Genomic DNA, 25,345 nt, shown 5'->3' on the forward strand with positions numbered 1-25,345 from the left:
GACTTGACATACAAAATGGAAACTTGACATTACTTTGGTTCACTTACAAACACAGGCCTAAACCATACAATATCCATATGAAACAATAAAAATCAATACGAAAATGATGATAATACAATATACAACAGTAAGAATCAATACAAACCTAATAATACAATATAAAACAGTGGATATCCAAAACCAAAAACTTGCTACCAAAATAAAAATGTTAAAGCTTCTCCTAAGTCTGAGCTCGCTTATGCTTGTCTATAGGGAATAGAGAGGGAGAGAAAGAAAAGCCAGAAATAATTGGGGAAGGGAATGCGTATATGTATGTGTATATGTATATATATTTATTAAAAAAGAAAAACGGGGTTTTCCTACAATGTGACCTACAACAGATGGATATTATTGCTATTTATGAAAAATTATAATTTCAAGTTTCCTATTACTATTTTTGCTGGAGACTTTAAGTACATGTTTTAGAAATAGTGTATTTTAGAAATCACTAAGATTTGCACCTACCTTGGAATCTTGTCAGCTATATAGAACTCCACCTAACTTACTTTTAGCAGCAGAACTTATTGTTTTTTGAGTGCAAACTCAAAGGTTCTTGTTCCTGAATTTACATTCGGTGTCACTAACTAAAAAGTCACTACAGAGTGTGGAATTTCAATGGTTCCTAAATATAACTATATAAAGAAATAAGATACATGCTTAGATGAATCCCTTCACCCTTTCCCAGCACAACATACTTGGAAATGTGGGGAAAAAACATTAATTGATGCACTTTTTTCATGCAGTCACCTGACTTCAATGTTGACTTATTCCTTCCTTCATATTTATTATAGAACTCCATAATTTCCTGAATTCATTTAATAAACTTAGCTAGCAAGGTAGCTTGTGTGATATGGTGCACATTGGTGCTTGTTTATCATATGGCTCCCTGCAAGCCCAAAGAATATCTGTGTTTGGGTGTGCTCATCTTCATGCAGTAAAACTTGAAGTCATCACTCTGTACCTGGATGAATAAAGTGCTGTATCATTATGTTTGGCACCATACTTAAAAAAGACATTCACTAAGAATTGAACTTTCACTGCATACTGTATAAGCTATTGCAGTAGAAGCCAGTTTGGCCAACATGCATCCTCTTCTGTGATTCTCATCATGTTTTTCAGTCTTTGCTATCTTTTTCTTTCTTTTTTTAAAGAAACTAACAAGCTTATTTTGATCTAATTTATGCGCCTACATACTCTTCACATTTTCTTCAGTAATGTGATCCATATGTCTGTTATTTTTAATGTTAAATAGGGAGCACAGGCCATAATATTTATTCCTAGTTTCTAATTGGCAAGATTGTCTTTTAGTTCTTGAACACCTTATCAGTATGTAAATTTTCTCTTAACACTAATCTCAGGTATAATTTTAAAAACCTCTCATAGGTCATTGCTTACTATTTTAAGAAATAAAATTACATTTAAAATGGAATTAAGGTAGAGACGATATATCATTAACATAAATGATAGAAATATAACTATCCAAATACCAGGCATTACAGAACACAATTAAAAATATCAGAATTATACTTATATTTAAAAAAGAGCTAAGCTTGTTAAGTTAGGGAAATGCACTTTTAAGTCACCCAGTCAGTTTTAGTTGTGACCTGTAATCTGTGACCTGCTCAAACATAAAATAGCTATGGGATTGATTTATATTTCAATGTTCACAGTCCCAAATTAAATTAAGCTGATCTAAAGTCAGTGATCTTAAGCTGATATTTATATTCTTTTGCCTTAACATGGCAGAGCAATGTAGATTTAGGAATAGGTAGATGTAGAAATAAATGTTTGTGTGGCTTAACTGTGTATTTCCATAATTTTAATACCATATTTTCTTTTAAATGTGACAACTTAATTTTTATCTGCAGTTGTTGGTTTTAGGATATTTATGATTTTAGATATCCATATGTCTCACATTTAAGCTAATGATATGCACTGCAAAATTTTAACCTCCATTTTAATATCTTTTATTTTGTGTTGACATTTCTTTCAGTTCTAAACATTTCAGAATACAACAAGTTGCTTAAAACAAGTTGTGAATATTAAGGACCCCCTCTACAAGTTATCTATTGCACCATTACCATGTTAATTGCACAATGAGTTTAGACTGGCTACACATGCAAATTAACTATCACGCCTTAAAAAGGTCTAACAGCTATAAAGGTATTGCTCAAAAATGTGTAATAACTTTACAGCTTGTTTCTATCCAGTTTTAATTTGCATGCATAGGCAGTCCGCAGCAGCTGCAGCATCCCAGCTGCAATCTCCCAGGTACTGGGGAGCACAACACCCCCCCCCGGGGCTGGGAGATCACAGCCAATGCAGTCTTCCAGGTGCAGAGGTGAGGAAGCACTCCAGGAAGCAGCTGGGAGATCACGGCTACTCTGATCTCCCAGCCCTGGGGTGCTTCAGGCACCCCCACAGCTGGGAGACCACACCAGCACCTTATGGCTGCAGGGGTTAAGAGTCCTGCAGCTCACGGGGCTCTTAATCCAGGCTGCCTATGGGGCACAGCAGGGGCATTTGGCAGGGCTTTGAGTCCCTGCTGTGTCCCATAGGTAGCCAGGACTTAGAATCCCCACATCTGATGGGCTCTCCGTCTCGGCTGCACATGGTTCCCATGGCTGGGAGCCCCCTCAGCAAAGGGGGCTCCCAGCTGTGGGATCCTGCTTCTTGCTGATGTAGGGGGAATCCAAGATTGGGCTCCCCCCCACACTGGCAGTAAGGCACAATTAGATTTAATGTGTGATTGGATCTAATGCACGATTCCACAGGGTGCTGACAGAAGTGACATTTGTCATGTGATTGGCCTCTTGAAAGTATTCTACAGCCATTTCCTGACAGAAGTGCATGGCTGTAGAGCATCTGCAGAGCACTTTAAAAGTGCCTGGTCATGTGCCAAGTTATCCCTCATTATGTGAGGATTCAGATGAAGGCACTCCAAAGCAGGGTGACTTCATTAACTTCTGTTTGATTGAGGCTGGGCTTCAGCAGCCCAGTTTCATCCCTGGTGGTGTCTGCATGATGGGAGGGGGACAAGCGGGAGACTGGAGCTGTGGGCTGAGGTTTGTTCAGCCTGTGCTGGAGGGGGCACAGGTGGAAGCAAACCCCAGCCTGGAGCTCTGTCCCCTCCTTTCTCTCCCTCCCTTCATGCAGGCAGTACTGGAGCCAAGGGGGAGGAGGCAGGGGGGATGGTGGGGAGTGCTAGGGAAGCGAGGCTGCAGACATGCAGCTCCTCCTGGATTGGCTCCAAAGTGGAGCTCAAGCCCCTATCCCACCAAGTGAACAATGAATGTCTGTTGGGTTGGTGGATAGGGGGTCACCGTAATTCATGTAATTTTCTTTAAAACGCCATGACTTACAGTGGGGAGCTGCATGTCTGTCAGCACCCATATTTGTGTGTCCTGCCGTGTACATGTAGACCAGATCCCTTAGATCCTTTCACCTTCATGTGTAGAGGGAGCTTAAATAACAAACCCAAAGAGAATGCTTCCACATGATGTTAAAAGATGATTAGAAGATGGATAACATTAACCTTTAATCATTTTCTTTCACTGTGTTAGATTTGTACCCTAGAGCTGTACAAATTGCTTAGAGTGCACTGGCCACTTAACTTGGATTCATATGTGTTCACATGCGTTTTGGAAGAGGAAAGCCTAGTCCCTGACTCCTAATATCTCTGTGTATTACTGATGCCTTTCACTCTTCCTTCAGTTCCTCTGGTAGCACTGCCTAGGTATGAAATGAATGTGAGGCAGCAATGCCTGGAAGGCATTTCAAGCACTTTTACTCAAGCTAGTTTATAGTCATAGAACTTCTAAAGGATGTTAACATTAGGTCAATTACTGTGCTAATGAGAACTTTTCGACTCTTTGCAACACCTAAGATAGTTGTATACATGTTAGCTTTTTATATTTTACATAATCATAAGAACAGAATTGAGCAATCATTAATAAAGTTGTGTAAGTACAATCCAGTTTTTAAGTAGATTTTGGACATACTTTCAGGACATTTTAACTATCAAGTTCAAAGGCTGTTTCATTAAGATTGTCTGACTTGTATAACTTGTCACATGCTATACATTTGGGGAGAGAGGTTTTTTTTATACCATAAAGTAAGGGTTGAATCACTGCTTTTAATAGAAATCAAAATTTGATCAGAACTTTGGAATTGCATCACTATCTTCACAGTGAAAGCAGTCTAGAAAAATATTTTATTCTAACGATAGAAGGTATTCAGTGCATTTAATTTCTTTAAATAACTTTCCAATTTTTTCTGCATAATGAGGAGATCTCTGTACACCATTCCAAATTCTGCTTATGCAATATTGCTTTTAATCTTAGTAGCTTGATTCTGGCTTTCGTGACTTCCATACTTTTTCTGTAATTCCTTTAATTCTAACCTTATGGTTTGTCAAGACATTAGTGAAGAGTTTTAACTTGTTAAAAATTGAAAACAAAGAAGGCAGAGCTTTTATTTATTAACCTCTGTTAGCACTGGAACTGTTCTAAAATACTAAATGGGAAGATGTAATGTGTAGTATGTACATAGAATATTGTTCTTCCTATTATAGATTTCTAGTATGTTTGTCTAACTACATTCTGTCTCTTTTACCACAGTCAATCAGGAAGAGTTCATTGCAATTATGACTGGAGATGTTTAAAATCACAAGAAAAGAAGTGAATTCAGCACAAAAAAGGGAGGATTATTGGCAGTTAACATTTCAGTTGCCCCATTATGTTTTTATTTCTTTTACTGGATGCATTCACAAACAGTTTTTCCTCACAGGACCAAAAGAAACACACATCTTACATACTGATACTTCAGTATTTTGTAACTGAATCCTATCATTAGAATAAATGATACACTCTCATTTTAGAATACAGTGTTAAGTTTCTTAAATGTTTAAGTACCCATTTGTAAAATAGCTTTGTATACAATTTCTAAATTAAATCATATTATAAATTTTTTTGAAGTTGACTTTATGTTAGCATTAGCTGTGGCCTTAGTTTTGATATATAAAGGTTTGACAAACTTCATTTTAATAAAAATGTTCTTTTATTGCATTTGAAAACTTTATTATTTCTGCACTTAATCTGAAACTGAATTGGACTACAAGCTGAAGTTTGCTGTATTTTTTTAAAGTAACAGAGGGTTCTTTTGCTTAGTATTTATACGGATGCCTTCTTTTGTGGTGTCATGAATTATTAAATGTTGCAAGTATTCTAGACTGTAGAAGAATTTTACTAGTTCTTAGTACTGCTTTATCTATGTATCCTGGGTTTTTTTGTTTCTTTGTTTGTTTATAAATAGTCCAGATGTCTGACTAGCTTTTCTTTCCATTCAGTGGTTGAGGATGCAATATCCTATTTTCTTTAAAGAAATAAGTTTTTTAATATGCACAGAACATTTTTTTAAATGCCTGCTGAAGTAGCTGTATTTTTAAGCCTATCTAATCTTTGAAATTCCTGTCTATTTTTAATGGTTCCATTTTTGTTCTTTAACATTCTTTGTAGATTGAAGCACTCTCCAGTACACTGCAGTTTTGGGAGTGCTTTTCAAATGAGAGGGTTTTTCAGCAAATAGTAACCTGTATTTGTTTGGTGAAACACCCTCAACCTTACTATCTAACCTTCTCTCTATAAGAGGTCAGTGTTTTTGGTAATAATATTTTGCCAGTTAGAATACCAAAGTTTTTATTCATGCAGTCTAAAAGCTATTGGTGTCTCTTACTTTTTGTTCTTTTATTAGCTAACTGTATCTCTTATCTCAGGGTCGGGCAATTACTTTGAGCGGAGGGCTGCTTACCGAGTTTTGGCAAGCTGTCAAGGGCCTCATGGGTAGCCCCGCCCTTTGACAGATACCCCACCCCCTGGTTGCTATCTTGTGACCAGAATTCCCACCCCCTAACCCCTGACCTTTGCCACCAGAAGTCCCTCCCCTTTCCCCCAGAAGTACTCCTTTCAGCAAGGGGTTTTGCCATCTCAGAACCAGAAAAATTCCAAATTATATTCTAAAGTGATCATCTACAACATTCATTCATTTGATTTAAAAAAAATATTTTTGTCCTGATTTACATGTGTTTGTGTAGTGTATGCAGCGGTGGCTGTACAATAGCTTAAAATGAAATTTTATTCTTGTATATTGTGGGAGGTGGGTATAGGTTTGTGGGGGATGTGGGTATGTGGGGTGTGGGTGGGTATGGGGGGGACGGTGGCTGGGGTTTGTGTATGGCAGTGTGAGGGGAGGCGTAGGTGCATGTGTATGGAGGGGTGTGCATGTGGGACTCACCCTGTGAACACACACACACTGCCCCTGTGCCTGTACACACACATGCACACACTGCCCCTGTGCCTGTACACACACACACACGCACACTCTGCCCCTGTGCCTGCAGACACACGCACACTCTGCCCCTGTGCCTGCAGACACACGCACACTCTGCCCCTGTGCCTGCAGACACGCACATACTCTGCCCCTGTGCCTGCTGACGCACGCACACACATACCCCTGCCAGCATGGTCCCATGCTCCGCAGTCCAGGGATACAGCCAGGAGCTGCAGCCACGTGGTGCTGGAGCAGGGCGTTAGCAGGAAAGCAGGGAACTGGCTGGGGGTGTGCAGGGCTGGGCTGTTTAAGCCTGTAGGCCTGCTGAGGGCTCCCTGTGGGCCCTACTGCCCCTGGCTCCAGCCAGCTTTTGACAGGGAGCTGGGGCAAATAAGTATTAATTTACTACATTTTTAGGGGCTCCGCAGGCCAGATAGAATGGCCTGGTGGGCCGGATCTGACCCGTGGGCTGTATTTTGCCCACCCCTGTCCTAATTCCTTTTGATCTCCCTGTGTATACCCGCCTCTCAGGTCTTGAGTTGTCATCTCTTTCTTGAGTTTGAACCATGGACTGTTAGAAAGGACCCAAGGTTTCAGTTTGTTATCAACCAGGATTACCTTAGCAGATCCTACTTTAATACCTCAGGTTGTTTCCTGACTGTTATATATTAATCAGACAGCATTCTTCAAGCAAAGTAGTATTTATTTAGGAAAAGAGGATTATAAAGAAACTGCTACTAACACAATAAAACAGACTAGACAGATGTCCTCCTCACCAGTCATCCTTCCATTTTATACGTGGGGATCCTTCTAAATTTAAACTTCCTATAGATTTCTTGATCTTGGTAATAGTTCTTTTTCTTAACTGTTTCCCTTGCTGCTTCTTTACGGGGTATAACTTTAGACCTTGATTACTCTTGTTCCCCTCCCTTCTCCAAGAAATCATTTTTTAATTGCTTATAGCTCCTTAAATCTATTAGTTGCCAATACAGCAAAATGAATCTCGCAGTATGTTGGAGATTGAATGTAGGATTTGTGTGAACCCTAATAGCTTTTTCCCATTATCTTTCAATTGTGTGCTCTAATATTTTCATCAAGGAAATATTTTCTGGCGGTCCTTCTAGCTTATTACTCTAGATTGATACATTCATGCAGGAGACTCTAACAACTCTACAGTAACTCTACCATATTGACCAGCTAATATTTGTACAATTGTTACATTGCAATTCCATTTCTGCTATGTCATGTAGTGCCCCATTGAAGGCAGTGAAGCCTATGTGAAGGCAAGGTCCTTCCACGTGCATTTCTTTGCAGGATCTTTTAAGTGCCATCTTGGAAAATATTTTTATAGGCTTTGTTAGGAAGGCCTGTTGTTTTTTTATTCAGAAGTTAACATTTTACTCCAGTTTGATATTACAATAAAAAACTAAATGATGATGCAATTCTTGTGTTAATATTTTTAGGTATAAAATGAAATAAAATCCGAAAGAAAACTATGTCATAACAGCACAAACCAGGTACTGCATATGGATATAACATGCCTTATAACAATATGTAAACAATAGAATAGTATGAAAATTATTTTTATGGGGTGGTTATGAACATTTTATACTTTCTATTTCATGAAAATATTTTAGGTGAAAGTGGTAAGGGTAAAAAGACTACATTTTCTCTCAAAGCTAAAAATTGAGGGAGAGGAAGTGGGAGAAATGATAACTATAGGGACTCCAACAGTAGGATAAATAGACTATTTTGTGTGCTGTCTGTATGCTAGAATCTACAAATGGGTAATTGCTTATGGGATTAAACATTGTCTAGCGTGAAATATTTGCAGCACTAGACCCCGTGTTTGTAAAGATAGCAGTTCTTCTACATATAGCTGAAACATGTATAGCATTGCTTTTATATGCTTCGATAAAACAGTACATGTAGAGAAAAAATAAGTTAGGGACCCAGGACCCCATCATAAAAGAGAACTTGCTTGGGAAGAAATAAAGCTTACTAAGGAATGCACTTTGGATACCCTTGGTCCAAATCTTGCTGTGAGCAACACAGGAAGTGCCATACTGGGTCAGACCACATTTCTGTGTAGCCCAGTATCCTGTGTTTCACAATGGCAGAATAGATGCTAAGGGAAGAGCATATATAAAAGATCTGTTCATACTGATCTGTCTTCTGTCCCTCTTCCCTAGCAGCTTCTGGCACTCAGAGGCCTAGACAATCTAATTAGGCTGCTGCCCCTGAACTGTAGATTCATAGATGCATAGATGTAGGGTCGGAAAGGAACTAAGTAGATCATCACGTCTGACCCCCTTCCCTGGGCAGGAGAGAATACTGGGCTCATATGACCCCAGCTAGGTAATCGTCAAGCCTCCTCTTAAAGACCCCCAAGGTAGGAGCCAGCACCTCTTCCCTTGGAAGTTGGTTCCAGATCCTAGCCACCCTGACTGTGAAGTAGTGTCTTCTAATGTCTAGCCTGAACCTATTCTCAAACAACTTATGGCCGTTATTCCTTGTTACTCTGGGAGGTGCACAGGTGAACAGGGTCTCTCCCATTCCCCGCTGGTCCCCCCCGGTAAGTTTGTAGACAGCCACCAAGTCCCCTCTCAGCCTTCTGTAAAGGCTCAACAGGTTCAGGTCCCGTAGCCTCTCCTCATAGGGTCTGCCCTGCTGTCCCCGGATCATGCGAGTGTCCCTCCTCTGGACCATCTTGATGCTGGCCACATCTCTCCTAAAGTGCGGCGCCCAGAACTGGACGCAGTGTCGCATAGATGGGGAGGATCACCTCCTTGGCCCTGCTTATGATGCATCTGTGGATGCATGACAAGGTGCGGTTGGCCTTACTGACTGTCTTCACATTAGCGGCCCATGTTCATTTTGGAATCGATAATGACTCCAAGATCTCTTTCTGCTACTGTGCTTTTGAGAAGGAAGTTCCCTAGCCTATAGGTATGCTGCTGGTTCTTACTGCCCAAGTGCAGCACCCTGCACTTGTCAGTATTGAATCCCATTCTATTCTCATTCGCCCACCCTTGTGACCTGTCCAGGTCCAGCTGTATCCTGTCCCTCCCTTCTAGCTTACCCACCTTGCCTCAGATCTTGGTGTCGTCAGCAAATTTGAACGGTGCTTTTCACTCCCTTGTCCAAGTCGCTAATAAACAGTGTGGGCCCAAGGAATGAGTCCTGGGGGACCCCACTGCCCATATCCCTCCAGGTCAAATATGACCAGTCCACCACCGCTCTCTGGGTGTGGTCCCTCAGCCAATTTGCGACCCATCTGACTAGGCATCAATGCCATAGTTGCCTAGCTTTTTAATGAGAATGGGGTGGGAGACGGTGTCAAAGGCCTTCCTGAAGTCCAGAAAGACTACATCCACTGCAACACCTGCATCCAATGATTTTGTGACCTGATCATAGAAGGAATCAGGTTGGTCATTCAGGACCTGCCACTAATGAACCCATGCTAGTCGCCCCGAGTGTCGTTCCCCTGCCGGTCCTTCCCAGATGTGCTCCTGGATAATCTTCTCAAAGAGTTTCCCCAGGATTGAAGTAAGACTGATGGGCCTATAGTTGCCCGGGTCCTCCCTCCTCCCTTTTTTGAAAATGGGGACCACATTAGCCCTCTTCCAGTCATCTGGCACCTGGCCAGAGCACCACAAATGCTACTAAAGCCGTGCCAGAGGCCCCTCAATAACCCCTGCCAATTCCCTCAGCACCCTGGGGTGGAGAGCATCTGGACCTGCTGATTTGAACATGTCCAGCCCCTCCAGAAGTTCCCTAACTCGGTCCTCCCTGACCCTAGGCCTATCAGAGTCTCTCCTGAGTCCATCCTGAATCTCAGTGGGGGAGTCCTGGTCCCTGCACAAAAAAATGGAGGCAAAGAAATTGTTAAAAAGTTCTGCCTTTTCCTCTGGTGCAACCACCAGATTGCCTAGTGTATCCCGCAGGGGCCCCACGTTACCCGGTGCTTTCTTCATGCTCCCTATGTATTTAAAAAAGAACTTTTTGTTGTCCTTGATCCTTGACGCTAGCCCTAGTTCCGTATCTGCCTTAGTTTTCCTAACAGCCCCCCTACAAGCCCAAGTGATGAAGGTATGCTCCTCTTTGGTGATAGCCCCTCCCTTCCACTTGGTGTACGCCCTTTTTGGCTTTCAGGCTTTCCTGAGTGCCTTTGGTGAGCCAGGATGGCTTTTGAGCACTCTTGCCCCCTTTGATTCTTGTTGGGACTGTCACCCCTTGGGCACGGAGGATCGTCTCCTTAAGGAATGACCACTTATCTTGGACACTCAGTTCCCCAACTCTCCAGGACCCCAGTGCCTCTCCTACCAATCTCAACTCATTGAAATTGGCCCTCTTGAAGTCAAGGGCTACTGCCTTACTGCAGGCCCTTGACACCCTGCGCTGTATGGTGAATTCCAGTAGGCGATGATCACTGTCACCCAGGTGGTCAAAAACCTGGAGTCCCTTCACCAGGTCATCGCCTGTGGCCAGGACCAGGTCCAGCAGGGCATTCCCCCTGGTGGGTCTGTGCACCTCTTGGGTTAAGTGGAGGTCCTGTAGCTCAGCAAGGAACTTTCGTGAGCGGTCCGACCTGGCTGACTGCTCCTCCCAGCAGATGTCCGGGTAATTTAGATCACCCGTGACGACTACATCCCTTGCCTTAAGTGCCTCCGCAAGCTGGCCCGAGAATTCACGGTCCAGCTCTTTCCCTTGGTTGAGTGGTCTGTAGTAGACCCCCACTGTTAAGTCCCTTTCCCCATAACCCCCCTGTATTGTGACCCAGAGCCCTTCAACCTGCCCCTCCTCTGACCCCATCCTGTTAGTTGAGGACATGTATTGCTCTTTGACGTAGAGTGCCACGCCCCCGCCTATCCTCCCTGTTCTATCCTGGCTGTATAGTCTGTAGCCCCTAATGGTTACCACCCAGTCGTGGGATGAATCCCACCAGGTTTCTGTGAGCCCTACTATGTCTGGGTTTGTCCTAGCTATCCGGAGGGCCAGTTCCTCCTGCTTATTTCCCATGCTTTGAGCATTAGTGTAGAGGCATTTAAGGTCTTGTATTGGTGCATGCAGCACCCCCTGATTCTTGGGACTATTCGGACCCCGTCACTTACCTGGGTACTCCTTGTGCTCGTCACCTGTCTTGGTATCATGTTTAATACTCGCTAATGGTCCTATCCTGTATCCATTTGTCCAATCTTCTTTTGAACCTGGTTAAATTATCAGCCTTTACAAGTTCATGCAGCAATGAGTTCCACACGTTAATTACAAATTGTGTGAAAAGGAATTGAATTTAATTTGTTTTAAACCTGCTTTATAATAATTTAATTGTATGTTCTCTGGATCTAGTCTTGTGAGAGATGTTAGTAAGTCCTTAGTTTTTTTCACGCCATTTGTTGTTTTATAGATCTTTTCCTGTTCCTTATCTTTTTCCTTTTCCTTTTATCTCTAAGATGAAAAATCCTAGCCAATTTAATTTCTCTTCCTATGGAAGACTTCCTGTATGCCTAATCATCCTGGTTGCCCTTCTCTGTACCTTTTTTTAGTTCTACTGTATCCTTTTGGAAGTGGGAGGACAAGCAATACATGCAGTATTCAAGGTGTAAACATACCATGGGTTTATACATTGGAATAATGACATGTTCTCTTTTGTATTCAGTTCATTTCTTTTAATAATTCCTAACATTCTATATGCCTTACTCATTCTGCTAAATATTGGACTGATGTTTTTAGAGGACTGACACAATAATTCCAAGACCTCTCTCTCTTTCAATAAGTCAGTGTAGAGTCCATCATTATGTATGTGCCATCATGTGTCCATCTTGGGTTATTTTTTCCCAAATGCATCACTGCACTTATCCCCATTGAACTTTGTTGCCCATGCACTAAATTTTACCAGTCTTCCTTCTGCGATTAGTCAGTCAGCTTTGTTTTTCACCTTCCTGAATAATATGGTGTCATTTACAAACTTGGCCATCTCGCTATTCATCTTCCTTTCCAAATAATTTATAAAGGTCAAACAACACAGATCCTGGAGGAACCCTACTGCTTGCTTCTCTTCTTTGTGAAAACTGACCATTTATGCCTGCTTCTTGTTCACTGTCCTTTATCCAGTTACTGATAGACAAGTGCACCTTGCCTATAATGCCATTACAACTCAATAAGTTTAAGACTCTTTGGTACAGGCCTTCCCAGAGACTTCTGAAAGTCTAGATATCTTATATCAACCTGATCACCCTTATTCAAAGAAACCTCAAAGAACTCTTGTAGGCTGGTGAGGGAAATGCTTCCTTTACAAAATCTACATTGAATCTTCCCAAGCAAATCCTGCTCATCCATGTGATGGACATCTTATTTTTTATTATGGTTTTTACCAGTTTTCCAGGAGCAAAAGTTAAGCTCACCAGTTTGTAGTTCCTCATTGTTGTAAGTAGAGTTCTTCCATATGGAAGAACATATCCATTTTTCTTAAGGGCCCCAGAGTATTTAACCAACATTTTGTAATCTAGTCAGTCTTATCAAAACTTCATAAAAATGGAAGATTAAAAGCTTTCTATCCAAGATCAGAGAAAATGCTCTTAAGCAGAGCTTTCTAGGAAAGTCATTTCTAAAGATAACATCCAACCATGGTTTTCATTCCTGCTTTTTTTCTCCCTTAGTATGAAATGGGCAGACGTGCCCTTGTTTATGTGCTTTTAAGGTGTGAGGACAATGAAAGTAAGATAGGGTTTCCCTTTTAATCTTTCATCACACACCACTTTCTCCTAAGCAAAACACTGTACTATGACCATTCCAGTTAGTTAAGACTTCACTGTGGCCGGTGAAGACATTTTCTACCTACATGTACTATCACCATTCCAGATCATCACTCAGTGCCAGTAAGTATGAAGCAGCAGAAGGATGCAAGCAAACAGCAGTTCAAGGAAAGTGAGGTGATACTAGTTGGTATGATAGGCAGAGTATCATGTGGGGCATAGGCACTGACTCCATGGGTGCTCTGGGGCTCAAGCACACACCAAAAATTATTAGCCAGTGCTCAGCACTCATGAGCCACATCAGGCAAGCTGGGTTGAAGTAACACATGGCCTCTTTTGGGTGTGCATGGAGCCCAGCGCAAGAATGCAAAAAAAAAAGAGAAATAAAAAAGAAGCTCCAGCTGGCAAAAAACAAAGTCAGCACCTATAATCTGGGGGTTTCATATCTGCTGTGTTCAGAGTATTTCAGTGCCTGTTCTTAGTGCTTTAGCTTCCAGTGCCACAAGTGTTTTTGTGTACTATTATTTGACCTCTGACAAAACCCTTTTCCCTAAAACTTTAAGGCTGTTGTTTGTGTGGTAAATATTGTATTTTCTGCTAATTTTTCTTAGTATTCCAGATCCAGTTTTTTTTTTTAAGGTCTAAGGCCTTAGCGTCTTGAATTTAGTTTCTTGGCATTGGTCTAATACATCTCTTCCTCTGTGTGTGTTTTATGAGGCACATTTTTTCTTGTTTTTGCCTTGATACTGGGTCCTTCCCTCTTCCCCCACCTTGCTTCATGTGTTATATCAAAGAAAGAAGATGGCCTCCTAGCAACTTCAACCTTTGGCTGTGTGATAGAACAGTATCAAGGATGGATGCTCATCGTTGCATCATTGGCCTCAAAAGTCTACCCAACTGTAAAGGAGTCCTAGTAATGCTTGCACATCTAACAAACAGGTATAGTTCAAAACACTTGTTTGGTTACCACAAGGAAATATCTTTTAAATTGGGCTTGAATTTAGCTTCAAAGCAAAAACTTGAGTCACAAAGATGGTGCTGGAAAGTAATACTTGGATTGCCTGTATTGGTATAGATGCAGCTTCTCCCTGTTAAATCCAGTAAGGTGTCTTCATCAAACTGCCTAGCGCTATTACACCTAAGGCTTCTGCCAGATGTTAGCTCCTCAGAGCACTTGGCACATTGGGACAAGAGACTTTGGAATCTGAGGTGCATAGAAAAAGTCTATGGTTTCCTGATGCTCCTGTCAAAAGAACTAGTTTCAAGCTCCCAGATTTTTATCCTGTTCTGCTCTGATCAGATGGAGAGAAGGTAGATCCAGGTATCTATATATCCTTGACAATGTGGAAGTTATTCTGTGAGACTGCCATGAAGCCCAAAGCACTGGTTTTGAGATGTTTCTCTCAACCTGCATATGTTGAAACTTTAAAAAAATACACTCATAATCCAAAATTCATAAAAGCACAGGAGTCAGCAACACTAAAATGCACAGGCTTCTAGAATACTCTAATTCCTATTTACAGTTTTGAGATTTCTGTCTAGAATGGGGACATATTTTTCCAGGTATTACACTGTGGAAGCTACTGGTAAATTAGACTTAATGGTGACTACTATATAGATGAATTCACCTTCTCTTGCTCTAGAATCAGCCATATCTGAAGCAAGAGCAATGTGTTTCCTTTGAATTTTACATTAGGTCAGGAGTTCTATCAGATACTGGCTGTCGCAAGCAAAACTTTTCCAGAGGTCATTTTCTGTACCAGTCTTGCTGGGAGATAATTGCCACTGAAGTAAGTCTGCAGGGATGTTGAGAAGGTTTTCATCATTCAGTAACAAAAGGAAAATGGTCCCTCAGAGAAAAAAGAGAGGTCAGTGTTTCGAGCTCTTGTACCATCTCCAAGTTATATCAAGGGAAAACCTGTACCAATTTTATTGGACAATTTCAGTACAATAATGTAGATGAATAGGAAGGCACTGGAAGTCTTATAAACGCTGAGAGAATCAGAAACTTTTGTAACCAAAGCAAAGGCAGTTCCTCTTTTGGGAAAACTCAGTTGCTACGCCAAGCAAATTGATCATTTTAGCAAATGATCATCTGTTGCATGTGATAGTTCCTCAGAATACATATCAAATAGTTCGTGGGAATCCACCTTGAAAGATTACATTTGGAATGCCACATGCAGTTTTTACCTTTATACTTTCCCCTTATGCTGTGGAGGCAAAAAGACCAAGATCGAGAAATAGATACTTCCCACCTTACACATTTATACTCTGATTCTGTTTGCCAAGCAGTTCAAAGCTAGAAAGCATTATTTTGACAATCAAAGAATTACTGAAAAGGTTTTATTCCCTGACTTTTGTGACTCAGTAGAGCAGACTCTATTTTACTGGCAGGTATAAGATTGGATCAGCACTGTTTGGCATTCACTCTTCTAAAATTACCTTTCTTTAGGAATTTTTACAGAAAAGGCTTAGCAAGAAGGGTTATATTTAACGTGGAAAATCTGTTAGCAGCTTTAAAACATCTTACAAATAAGATGGACTCTTCTGTTTTGCAGAAGTTTCTTTTTAATCATTTAGGTTAAGCTCAGTATCTCAGTGTTCAATCATCTTACAAATACAGTATTTCATACAGTTAGTTAATGTGCATTTAGATTTTAATGCCCCAAGCCACATGGAGGTCTACAAGCAGAAAGCACCTGCATTTACATTTAGGAATTTGAGCTTGCATACGAGCCACAGGTTGGCTGGCATACTTGACACATTTTATGCTGCATTCAACAGCCTTCTTTGGCTTCACCATAGCATTAGGCATTGTTCCTAGCTTTTTCCTGGAAGGAGGTTTGCTGCACTAGAAGGCCTAAGGATTATATTAGCAGGGTAACTGAGAAGTAGGATAAGGAAGAGGTATCAATGTGCCAGTTCTCTTTATTATCAGATACTAAGTAGAGCCAATTTTGCCCCAAACCTAAAACACTCAGGTTTTTTCTACTGTTTCATGGGAGATAAAGGGAGAAAAATACAGGTTGGAACTGCCATAATAAGACAAAGAAAAAAGAATAGATCAAAACACCTGGAGGATGTAAGCAGTGAAGAAATTTGTAGTTACTGTGTGGGAAAAAAAACCTGACAGTGAGAAGCTGTTAATTGATTTAAATCAGACAAGGTTGTTTGACAGGAGATGGGGAGGGAACAATACAGGAAGCAGCTGTAGCTCAAAATAATATGGGTCATAGATCTACTCCAGGGTTGGCATTCATATTGAATGCTGTGCTGGGTAGAGGTGAGGAATGGTAACACTGTTAGAAATTCTGTTCCTAGAATGGTGCATTATACAGAAGTCACTTCTTTAATCCTGGTGAAAGTCAGATAATTCCCTGGTATTTTTAGAAAAGCTGAAGATAACTTGGGTGAGATTTCCTAACTTACTAAAACATGTTTTGAGGTCTTGTAAGCACAAACTAATTACAGCTGTAATGCAGGGGTGGGCAATTATTTGGGCCTGTGGGCCACATAGGGAGTTTTGCTGAGCTGTCATGGGCTTGGTCAGCACCTGCCCCCCTCAACAGCTCACCAAAACTCCCTCCATGGGATGGGGTTGCAGGCAGACGGGGCACAGGACAGGCATGTAAGGCGAGGATCACGGGGTGGGGTCATGGGGTGGTGCCAGCATGAGGCTGGGGCAGAACCAATGCCCACACGCCCCTGCAGTGGGCACCGGTTCTGCAGGCAGGGGCATACAGGGATCACAGTTCTGTCGCAGCCCCAGCCCTGCACTGTCACTGCCTCAAGATCACAGCCCTATCCACCCCACTCCTAGATAGAGCTCCCTATGTACCCACAGACCCATCCCATCTGCTTGGCCACATGCCCTGCCTGCATGGCTCCCAGCTGGTCTCCGTGGAGACCCTAGGATCCTGGGGTGGGAACAGCATGGGGCCAGGCTGGGGCAGAGCCGCAATCTGCTCTCTGCACGCCCCTGTCCACATAACCCACACCTATTGTAGGGGTGAGCGGGCAGAAGATTGTGGCTCTGCTCAGGCCTCAGCCCTGCACTATCACTGCCTCAAGATCCCAGACTCTCTCCAGCCCCACCTTCCCATGGCCCCATCCCAGCTGCCCGGCCAAGCGCCCTGCCTGTGCAGGTCCTCTGCACAGCAGTGGGTGTGGGGCAGACAGGCCAGGGTGCCCATGCAGCAGGGTCAGATCCTGCAGTGGCGGCAGCTGGAAGGGCCTGCCACCACCAGGGCTGCTGGGAAATAGTCCAGCTGCTGCACCATGCCAGCCCTGATGCACACCTGGGGCGGTGGAACCGGTCACACATGCCACAGCCCAGACTGTCTCATATGCCTAGGCTGGATGGGACTGAGGGACTTGTGGACTGGACAAAATCCCACAGTGGCCAGATTTTGCCACCCCTGCTGTAATGGCTACTATTATTGCACTGGCAGTACCAAGCTAGGTGCAGACATTCAAAAAGCCTGAGGCAGAATCCATCTAATTTACACAGGTGTCTGTAAACGGCATAGTTTAGATCAGCAGCAAACACAACACACATTCACTCTTTGGTGAAGGGAGCAAATTTTAGGCTGGGTTCCACCATTTTTAAACCAGTCTGTGTGTGCTGAATTTCTGTTCTGTTATGTGTATAGACTGGTTTCCAATCACTTATACTGATAAATGTGTGATGTCTGTACCTGGCCTCAGTGTCTTAATTTAGTTCTATAAGACATATCTTAAATATTGTGACCCTAAAGTGTGCTTTATACAACTAAATAATAAAATTCAGATTCATTTTTACAAAAACCTAATACACATCCTTTTGTTTTGTAAAGACACAGTACAGGGATTAGATCCTGCTTTGGGAAGAGTTGTGACATTACTGGTTAATGAGCCAACTCAATAAAAGTGTGTATCACTTACAGAATGTTTTCCATTTTCAAAGAGCTGCATAAACATTAATTATGTCTTCTCACCATTAATTTGTACAAGTGGAAAGAGGACTTTAACCTGATAATCAAGTTCGGTTATAGTGGATTGGTAAGAACAGCCAGGCTAAAATGTATCTGCTTTTTATCCACTAGGGGGACCTATTGTTATGACTAAGAAAAAGGATTTGAAGTTAAAACAACAGCAGCAACAAATCAAGTATCAGGCTGAAGTTTTATAACTGAATATTTTGACTCTAACAATGTATACATATAGCTTAAAAACTTGTGTGCCTCTTCCACCTATGTAATAGTATTTTGCTGGCAAAGATGTGACTGCTAAACACGCACAAATAAAAACTAAGCACTCTAAATGCACTGATAACTTACTTCCCTTCTGAATGTTGAATCATCTTGCAGCCTTACTGGGAAACAGAAATAAAGAGGGAAAACAGCGTTGTTGTTTTGGATATGTAATGTTTATCAAGACAATTGGAACTGATTCACTGAGGTACTATTTGCTTTTTCCAGAGAAGGAAAAAAAAAAAGAGAGAGAGATCTTAGTACCCATTTTTTCTGTCCCAGCATTCAAATGGCTCACCCATGCCCTAATCATTTCCTGCCTCAAGTATGCAGCCTCCTCCTCCTCTATTTAACTGCATACCGCTCAACTCAGGATGCCTCTACCAGAATCATCCTTCTTGCCTTTATCTCCCCCCAACTTGAGTCACTCCACTGTCTCTATTGTGTGTGCCTCAAATATAAATGTTGCCTTCTTGCTTTTACAGCCTCATATCCAGCCCTTTGGTCACATCTCTGGCCTGATCTCCTTTCATTTACTGCGTGATTTGGCTGTTCCACCAATTATGCCTGGCTCAATATCCCTTTTGTCTATCTCCCACAGGCAAATCTGCACCTTCTTCCATGCTGTTCTTTATGTATACATTGCCTTCCCCAATCCCATTTGCATGCTGCAGCCGTCATTTCATTCAAATTCATCTTGAAAATTCACTTCTCCCATCTTACCCATGAAAAAAGTTAGTCAAAAAGTGAAACAAAAACCACCACGAGATTCATCTGTCTCTCTTCTTCTGTTAGTATCTGTATGATCCTGTTGTTACACACTTGTTCTTCTCCTTCTTTCCTCTCCTCTCAGCCATTTCTGCTCATTTATTCTGCCCACTTGTGTCATACTGAATTTAGGTTGCATGCTTTGCCAAGCAGGGGATGTGTCTTTACTTATTTTGGTGAAATACCTAGTACACAACTGGACACTCAAAAATAATAACAAGGCAAAGTATATCTTATTACTTACAGTGAATACTTTCCAATATCACTCCCTTTGCTATCAATAAATATCCAAGCCCTGAGAACATTCTGCTGCTCCTTAAAAAGAACATTGGTTTCAGGAATTCCTTTTGTTTTACACATTTCAATACTCTGAAATGCTTTACTTAAGCTGTTGTAAACCAAACAGGCTAATGGTTAAGATTATTTAAAGACAAAAAGGTATCTGGATCATTTTTTAGAACTTTTTACTTTACATGTACATTGAATTTTCTCACAATATGTAGCATGCTTATTAAGGAACTATTGCACTAAATGACTATGTGCTATTATCATCATAGTGTACCATACATTAGCTTCTATGTAGGGTTGTATTTGGAGATTAGGAGTAAAAATTTCAGAAGTACATAAGTGATTTAGGAGCTTACATTCTATTTTTGAAATTAGCCTATGGCATTTAGGCACTTCAAAACTTATGCACAGATCCTCAAATAAACATACCATATAATGCCCATTGTACCATCTAATTTACTCGTGGTTTTTGAATAGTTGACCACTCTTTTATGCAGGGAATCTTGGTCAATCATATATGGCAGACCTCCAAGTACTTTTATTATGTATTAATTATTTCTATATATTTAAGCAGATGAAATACAGTTGAATTGTATCATTTTTATAAGGTCACGATCTGCCTAAAAGATGAGTGCATGGCCCACTTCTGGTATGATGAAATTAAAGCAATAATAAAAATTAATTGGAAGTAGGACTTGTAATCCTCGTGAACTGTAACCCCCCCAATAATTTTTGGTGTGGGTATTCAAGGAATACAGGATTGTCTTGATTATTTTGTAAGATGAAACATTGCAACAATAATAATCACAGAAAGAAATAATAGCAGGGAACTAAAGGAGGAGATTTTCGGACTTCATCCTTGTCTGGAAGCAAATACTGGAGGACAGAAATTTGCCAGGATGAAATTCTATATATTGCTGCATTTAACAAGCCCCAAAGACTTGAAGATTCTCAGTACAGGTTAGCAGGAGTATGAAAGGGATGGGACATTGCTAGGTACGGTCATTCCAAAATGTCAAGGACACCATAATCCATACAAGAATGTCACTAAAAGAAGGTGCATTTTCCTTACAAGTTACTAACTACAAGGTGAGACTATTGACTCTTGTCTTACAGACCCACAAAATAAAATCATATGAATTTAAGCAGATAGCCAATGGAATAATCAGACAGTGAATTATTTGTGGGAAAAACGATACTCATGTCAAAGCAATGTTATTGTGAGAAATGGACTGCGCTCCTAAACAATATGCGTCCTGATTACAGGCCATTTCCAAAATATTAATAAATTACATGTGTCCCAAGTTCAAGACTCAGTGTATTTCATTCTCAAGGAATGCTCAGGTTCAGCCTATGTAAAGAAAGCTAGAGTAGTTTAATCTCTTGAAAAGTGAAAGGAATTGCTTTTAACTGTTGATCTACTATGCCTCCATGTTCATGAAAGCATCTTGTTATAAGCTTTTGTATTCACAAAATACTTCAATTTTTATGCTAGAAATAGCAACTAGTGAAGCAGCAACCAACTGAATGGGTATTAGAAGATACTGATACGAAAAAAAATCACATTATGCACCCCTAGTCAGTTTAAAGTGTTGCTATAAAAATCATTTTTCTTACTTGCTTTTGATATCATGCCTAGTCTCTCTCCAAATCCTTTTGTACTTCACCTTTGACATAAAATGTAAATGATAAGGCAGTGATTCCCATGCTGTCTGAGCAATGAACCCACTGGAAGGCTCACAATCCAACTTTGTATTGGCTCCAAACTGTCCATGACCAACTTCAGGACCAACCCTCTCTGGGATAATTGAATGCATGTGATTCAATTATCCCAGACATACCTTTCTTAAGGGATGTGATCCTTTGTTTTGGAATCATTCCTGTAAGGTGTGATTGTTATCCCAGTATCTGACAGTAAAAAGGATGCTTTATCCCAGGGGTAATCAAGTCCTGGCCTGCAGGCCAGATCCAGTTCACAGCCCTGTTTTATCCAGCCCAGTCCCTCCTGCCCCCCTCCCTGGTCTGAAAATTTGGCAGTGGGAGAAAGGTGGCACCGCTCCCCTACTGCCAAATTGTCAGATCCATAGCAAGTCCCATGCCCTGCACGCTGGATCAGGTGTCCACTGGTGCACAGGGCTGGGAGGGGTTGGTGCCAGGGCTCAGGCCCCGATCCCAGCATGTGGGCAAGCGGGCAATGCTAGACCCCTGGGAACCAATCTTTGCCCTGGCCCAATGCAGGCTAGTCCTGCCCCACTCATCATCTGGCCCATGGGGCCAAAAGATTGAGCATACTGCTTTAGCCCCATTAATTGTTTGAAAATAGTGTTATGCATCCACTCCATTTTGGAAGGATTTTTATTTTGTTTTGGGTTATTCTCTTTCTAAGCTCCAAAGCCACATTTGAGAAAGGCCATGTATAGTAGACAACCGTCGACCCTCTGGTTCCTGGTGGATGCGTAAGAGGTCTAATCAGTTGCCTGATGAATCCACTTGTACGGAGTCCTGCAACCATCACACCAAGACCTTTGATGTATGTCCCTAGGCAAGAGTATGGTGGATGGTGGAACAGAGGCTGCCCAAAACCTAGTACCTCCCCTGTAGACCATTGAGACAGAACCCAAAGACTAGATTAAGTCCAGACATTCAGTGCCTCAATGACTGTAGTTTCTGCAGAGACCAATAGATAAGAACTGCTGCTGACTGCCTAATGCCTCAGCAAGAGTGCATTTCTGTCAGGGTGACATCCCTTAGCCTTTCTTCACCCAAGGAGTACCCACAGGTAACTCCCTGTTACTCAGGTATAATGGAAGGGGGGGAGAGGGGACCTTTAAGAGGAGGCACCAGGCTAAACTGGCTGTGTGGAGCTGTAGCTGCAAGAGTGCAGGCTGGCCCTTGATTAACAGGGAAAACTCCTGTGTGGGGAAGGCATGCGACAGAAAGAGGGCATGGCTTCCAAGTGTATACCCAGGGCCTGAGCCAGAGGGGGCAGTCTGGCCCTGCATGCGGAAAGGAGAGGAGCTCCTGAGATGCACTAGCAGGCACCTGAGCTGTCCCCTGGAGCTGCCCAGAGGGAAACAAAAGGGAGCTGATGACCTGAGTGAGGCAACAATGCAGAGCTGGGAAGGCTTTTTAGGGCACATCAAGATTAAAGCTCTGCCAAGGGCAGGGCATAAGACATGGAGAAGAACCACAAGCACTTGAGAAGCAGGCAACTGAGCCCCATTAAAAGGCTATAGGCAAGTATATCAGGAAAGCAGCCTTGTTGTGGGCCAGGGACTTGGAGGGTGGAGGGGGACCTGGGCAGAACCGAAAGCAGCCTTGCCCTGGGTCAGAGATGCCATGTGGGGCAGGGAAGAGCTGAGAGCAGCCTTGCCCTGAGCCAGGTACTCCAGAGGGGCTGGGCAGAACTGTGAGCAGCCTTGCCCTCAACCAGGGATGCCAGGTGAGCTAAGATGGATTGTGAGCAACCTAGTGTGGGCCCTAAGGGGTTGGGACAAGGCGCAAGACTAGGCCTAGAGGCCCAGAAACAGGAGATACAAAGAGGGCTGAGGCTGAGAGAGCAGGATCTAAATCAGTGGACCAAGGCTGCAAGCCTGCAGCCAGAGAAAAGTGGGGCTGAAGCCAAGAGTGCTGAGGACTCTACAGAAGGACAGAACAGAGGATCGAGTAACACCTGTGAGGCACGGTTGTAGCTGTAGGGGCTGAAGGAGGCAATGAATTTAGCCCTTGAGGCTAGTAGAACCTAAAGGAGATGGAAGCACAGAAAGAAGAAGAGAGGACCCAAGGCTCCCCAGCCCCTAAAGGCAGCCTCTGCAGCTGCTTCATGCTCAGCAACAGTCATTTTACAAAGAACTTTACAGAGCTGGGCTGAGATCATCAATGATGTCAGAATACACATTAAAACTCTGACAGCAATATTTTTTTTTCAAGCTCTGTTCCAAAAAACAAAGAAGGTGAAAAATTTGATTCAGTACACGAGTGGAATCGATCACCCATTTTTAATTTTGCATAAATGTGCCATAAACAATAATGAGTTTTTAAAGGATAAGACTACAGACAGTTGTATTTGCTGGTGTTTAATTCAGCATAAGGTCGTTGTTTGACCTGATTGCTCTATGTATATACTTAATAAGGGACATTTGTATCAAATTTCAGATACAATAATCAAAAGATTATTTATTTGCATTGACAGATCTGTACGTAGGAGGTACCTAAATATCTTATTAACCTACTTTGGTTACAGTCTTTAAATACATGTTTTTCTCTTTTGATTGATGACTGATTTTAATGCTGTTTTTCTTCCAGCTTTGGAAAGTGGTAGTATAAGTGCAAGGGCAATGATGCTAAAATTAATAAACTAAGAAATCTTTACTCAAGAGGGACCAAAGGATACTTGTGTGTCTTAAAATTGATTTAAAAGTGTTCCCTCTGACTGGAATTGAGATGATGCCAAAAGAGTCCCTGCAACCTTAAGAAGCAGATTTTTATTTATTTATTTTTCACAGTATACAAAGTCTCCACATTAACTGTGTATCTACTATACTATGCAAATAGATCTAGGTCTGCTTCAATGATTGCATAAGCAAATGTGTAAAATTACAAAACTAGTGAGAACAAGGAAATAATTAGTGCGAGTTCTTGCTCCTTGGTATATAAAATGTTCTTGATATTTGATGGTTTGCTATGCTGTCACTTACATTTTGGAAAGTATATTAACTGGGTTCAAAAATCCCTTACAAATTATTGTATTATTTCAAAATACAGTCAAGATTACAGAGTTTGACAAATTGTAGAATTACATGGATTTTGCTTTTTCACTAGCACTTACTTTTCATGCTCATTAGAAGTCAGTATTGTGAATACTAATTGGCATCTTTACTCAACCTTGGGGCACAGCCCAGTGGAATTTGATGGATTTTATACATAGCCTTCTTTGCCTTATTTGCATTTTGAAACCCTATCATATAAAAGAAAAGCAAATTTAAATGGTGGCAAGTCAATAAAAGGAATCCACCAAATCCATCAGATTCTACTAAGTTGCCACTTCAGCTAAACATAAAATGTACAGCAATGGTACAAGTGGTACATATATCTTTGCTGTACATCTTTAACAGACAAGTAGATTTTTCTTAAAATACCTTCAAGTGTGATTGTGCCTCAAAAAGCATCTGAAAACACAGTATTGCCTTTATTGGCTTAATAGAATTCCAGATTACAGGCCCATTTTGCACACAGATCATCAGCACATTGAGTTTTCAATTAGGATCTGCATTTCCTTGTTCTAACTGCAAATGCTGCTCAATAAACCTGGGATCTGAAACCCACAATGCTCACGGTCTCAAAATTAATGCGGTTATAAAGCCATGAAAATGGCAGCAACATTTAACTTCTTATCAAGTTACTACATGAATTCAGATCTGTGATACTTTCATAAAAATAATGCTTTTTCTTCTGAATCCCTACCAGACGTTTTGTCTTCCTGCCCTCGGAACCTCTATTCTGTGTTTTCCACACACAAAAGCAGAAATTCCTGATCTCTCTTGATCGCTAAGTTTAAAACTACAGAATGGAAGGTAAAAAGGCTCTAAGAAGGACTAGCAGTATTTACTCAGATATTTCCAGATTGTGATGCATTTACTCACAGCAAACAGTACCTTACCCCTCAATAGACTCCAATAGGATTACTCAATATTCAGGCCCTGTTCAATGTAGTTAAGAGTATGATAACCTAACCCCAAAAAGGTAAGGTGACTATGTGGGTGAACATTTAGGTTGATGCTTCCCTTGGACAAATTGGCTTTTTCATCCCTAATTAAATCTACGAGGAAACTGTATGGACTATTTAAAAGCATTCTTTCCGACTAGAATTGAGATGATGCTAAAAGAGTTCCTGCACACTTAAGCAGATTTTTAATGATTTGTTTTTAACAGTATACA

At 41.5% G+C, this 25,345-nt stretch overlaps 1 protein-coding gene across 13 annotated transcripts in view; it reads left to right on the forward strand.

Annotated features, from left to right (window-relative positions):
- CETN3 (centrin 3) overlaps positions 1-25,345 on the forward strand; it is a 195,439-nt gene that overhangs the window by 17,928 nt on the left and 152,166 nt on the right. Inside the window, exons 5-7 of one of the 13 annotated variants that reach the window (XM_019483235.2) lie at positions 13,916-14,060; positions 14,818-14,911; positions 18,206-20,712. The exons of 7 other annotated variants lie outside the window; for them this stretch is intronic. In XM_019483235.2, coding sequence (XP_019338780.1) covers positions 13,916-14,060; positions 14,818-14,911; positions 18,206-18,223 — 257 coding nt within the window. In that variant the 3' untranslated portion in view covers positions 18,224-20,712. Of the gene's footprint in view, positions 1-4,658; positions 5,106-13,915; positions 14,061-14,817; positions 14,948-18,205; positions 20,713-25,345 lie in introns of those variants that run through there. 5 more of the 13 variants (XM_019483229.2, XM_019483244.2, XM_019483243.2 and 2 more) reach the window with 5 other exon arrangements.

The sequence above is a fragment of the Alligator mississippiensis genome, chromosome 3 (assembly GCF_030867095.1).
Source record: "Alligator mississippiensis isolate rAllMis1 chromosome 3, rAllMis1, whole genome shotgun sequence".
Classification (NCBI taxonomy): Eukaryota; Metazoa; Chordata; order Crocodylia; family Alligatoridae; genus Alligator; species Alligator mississippiensis.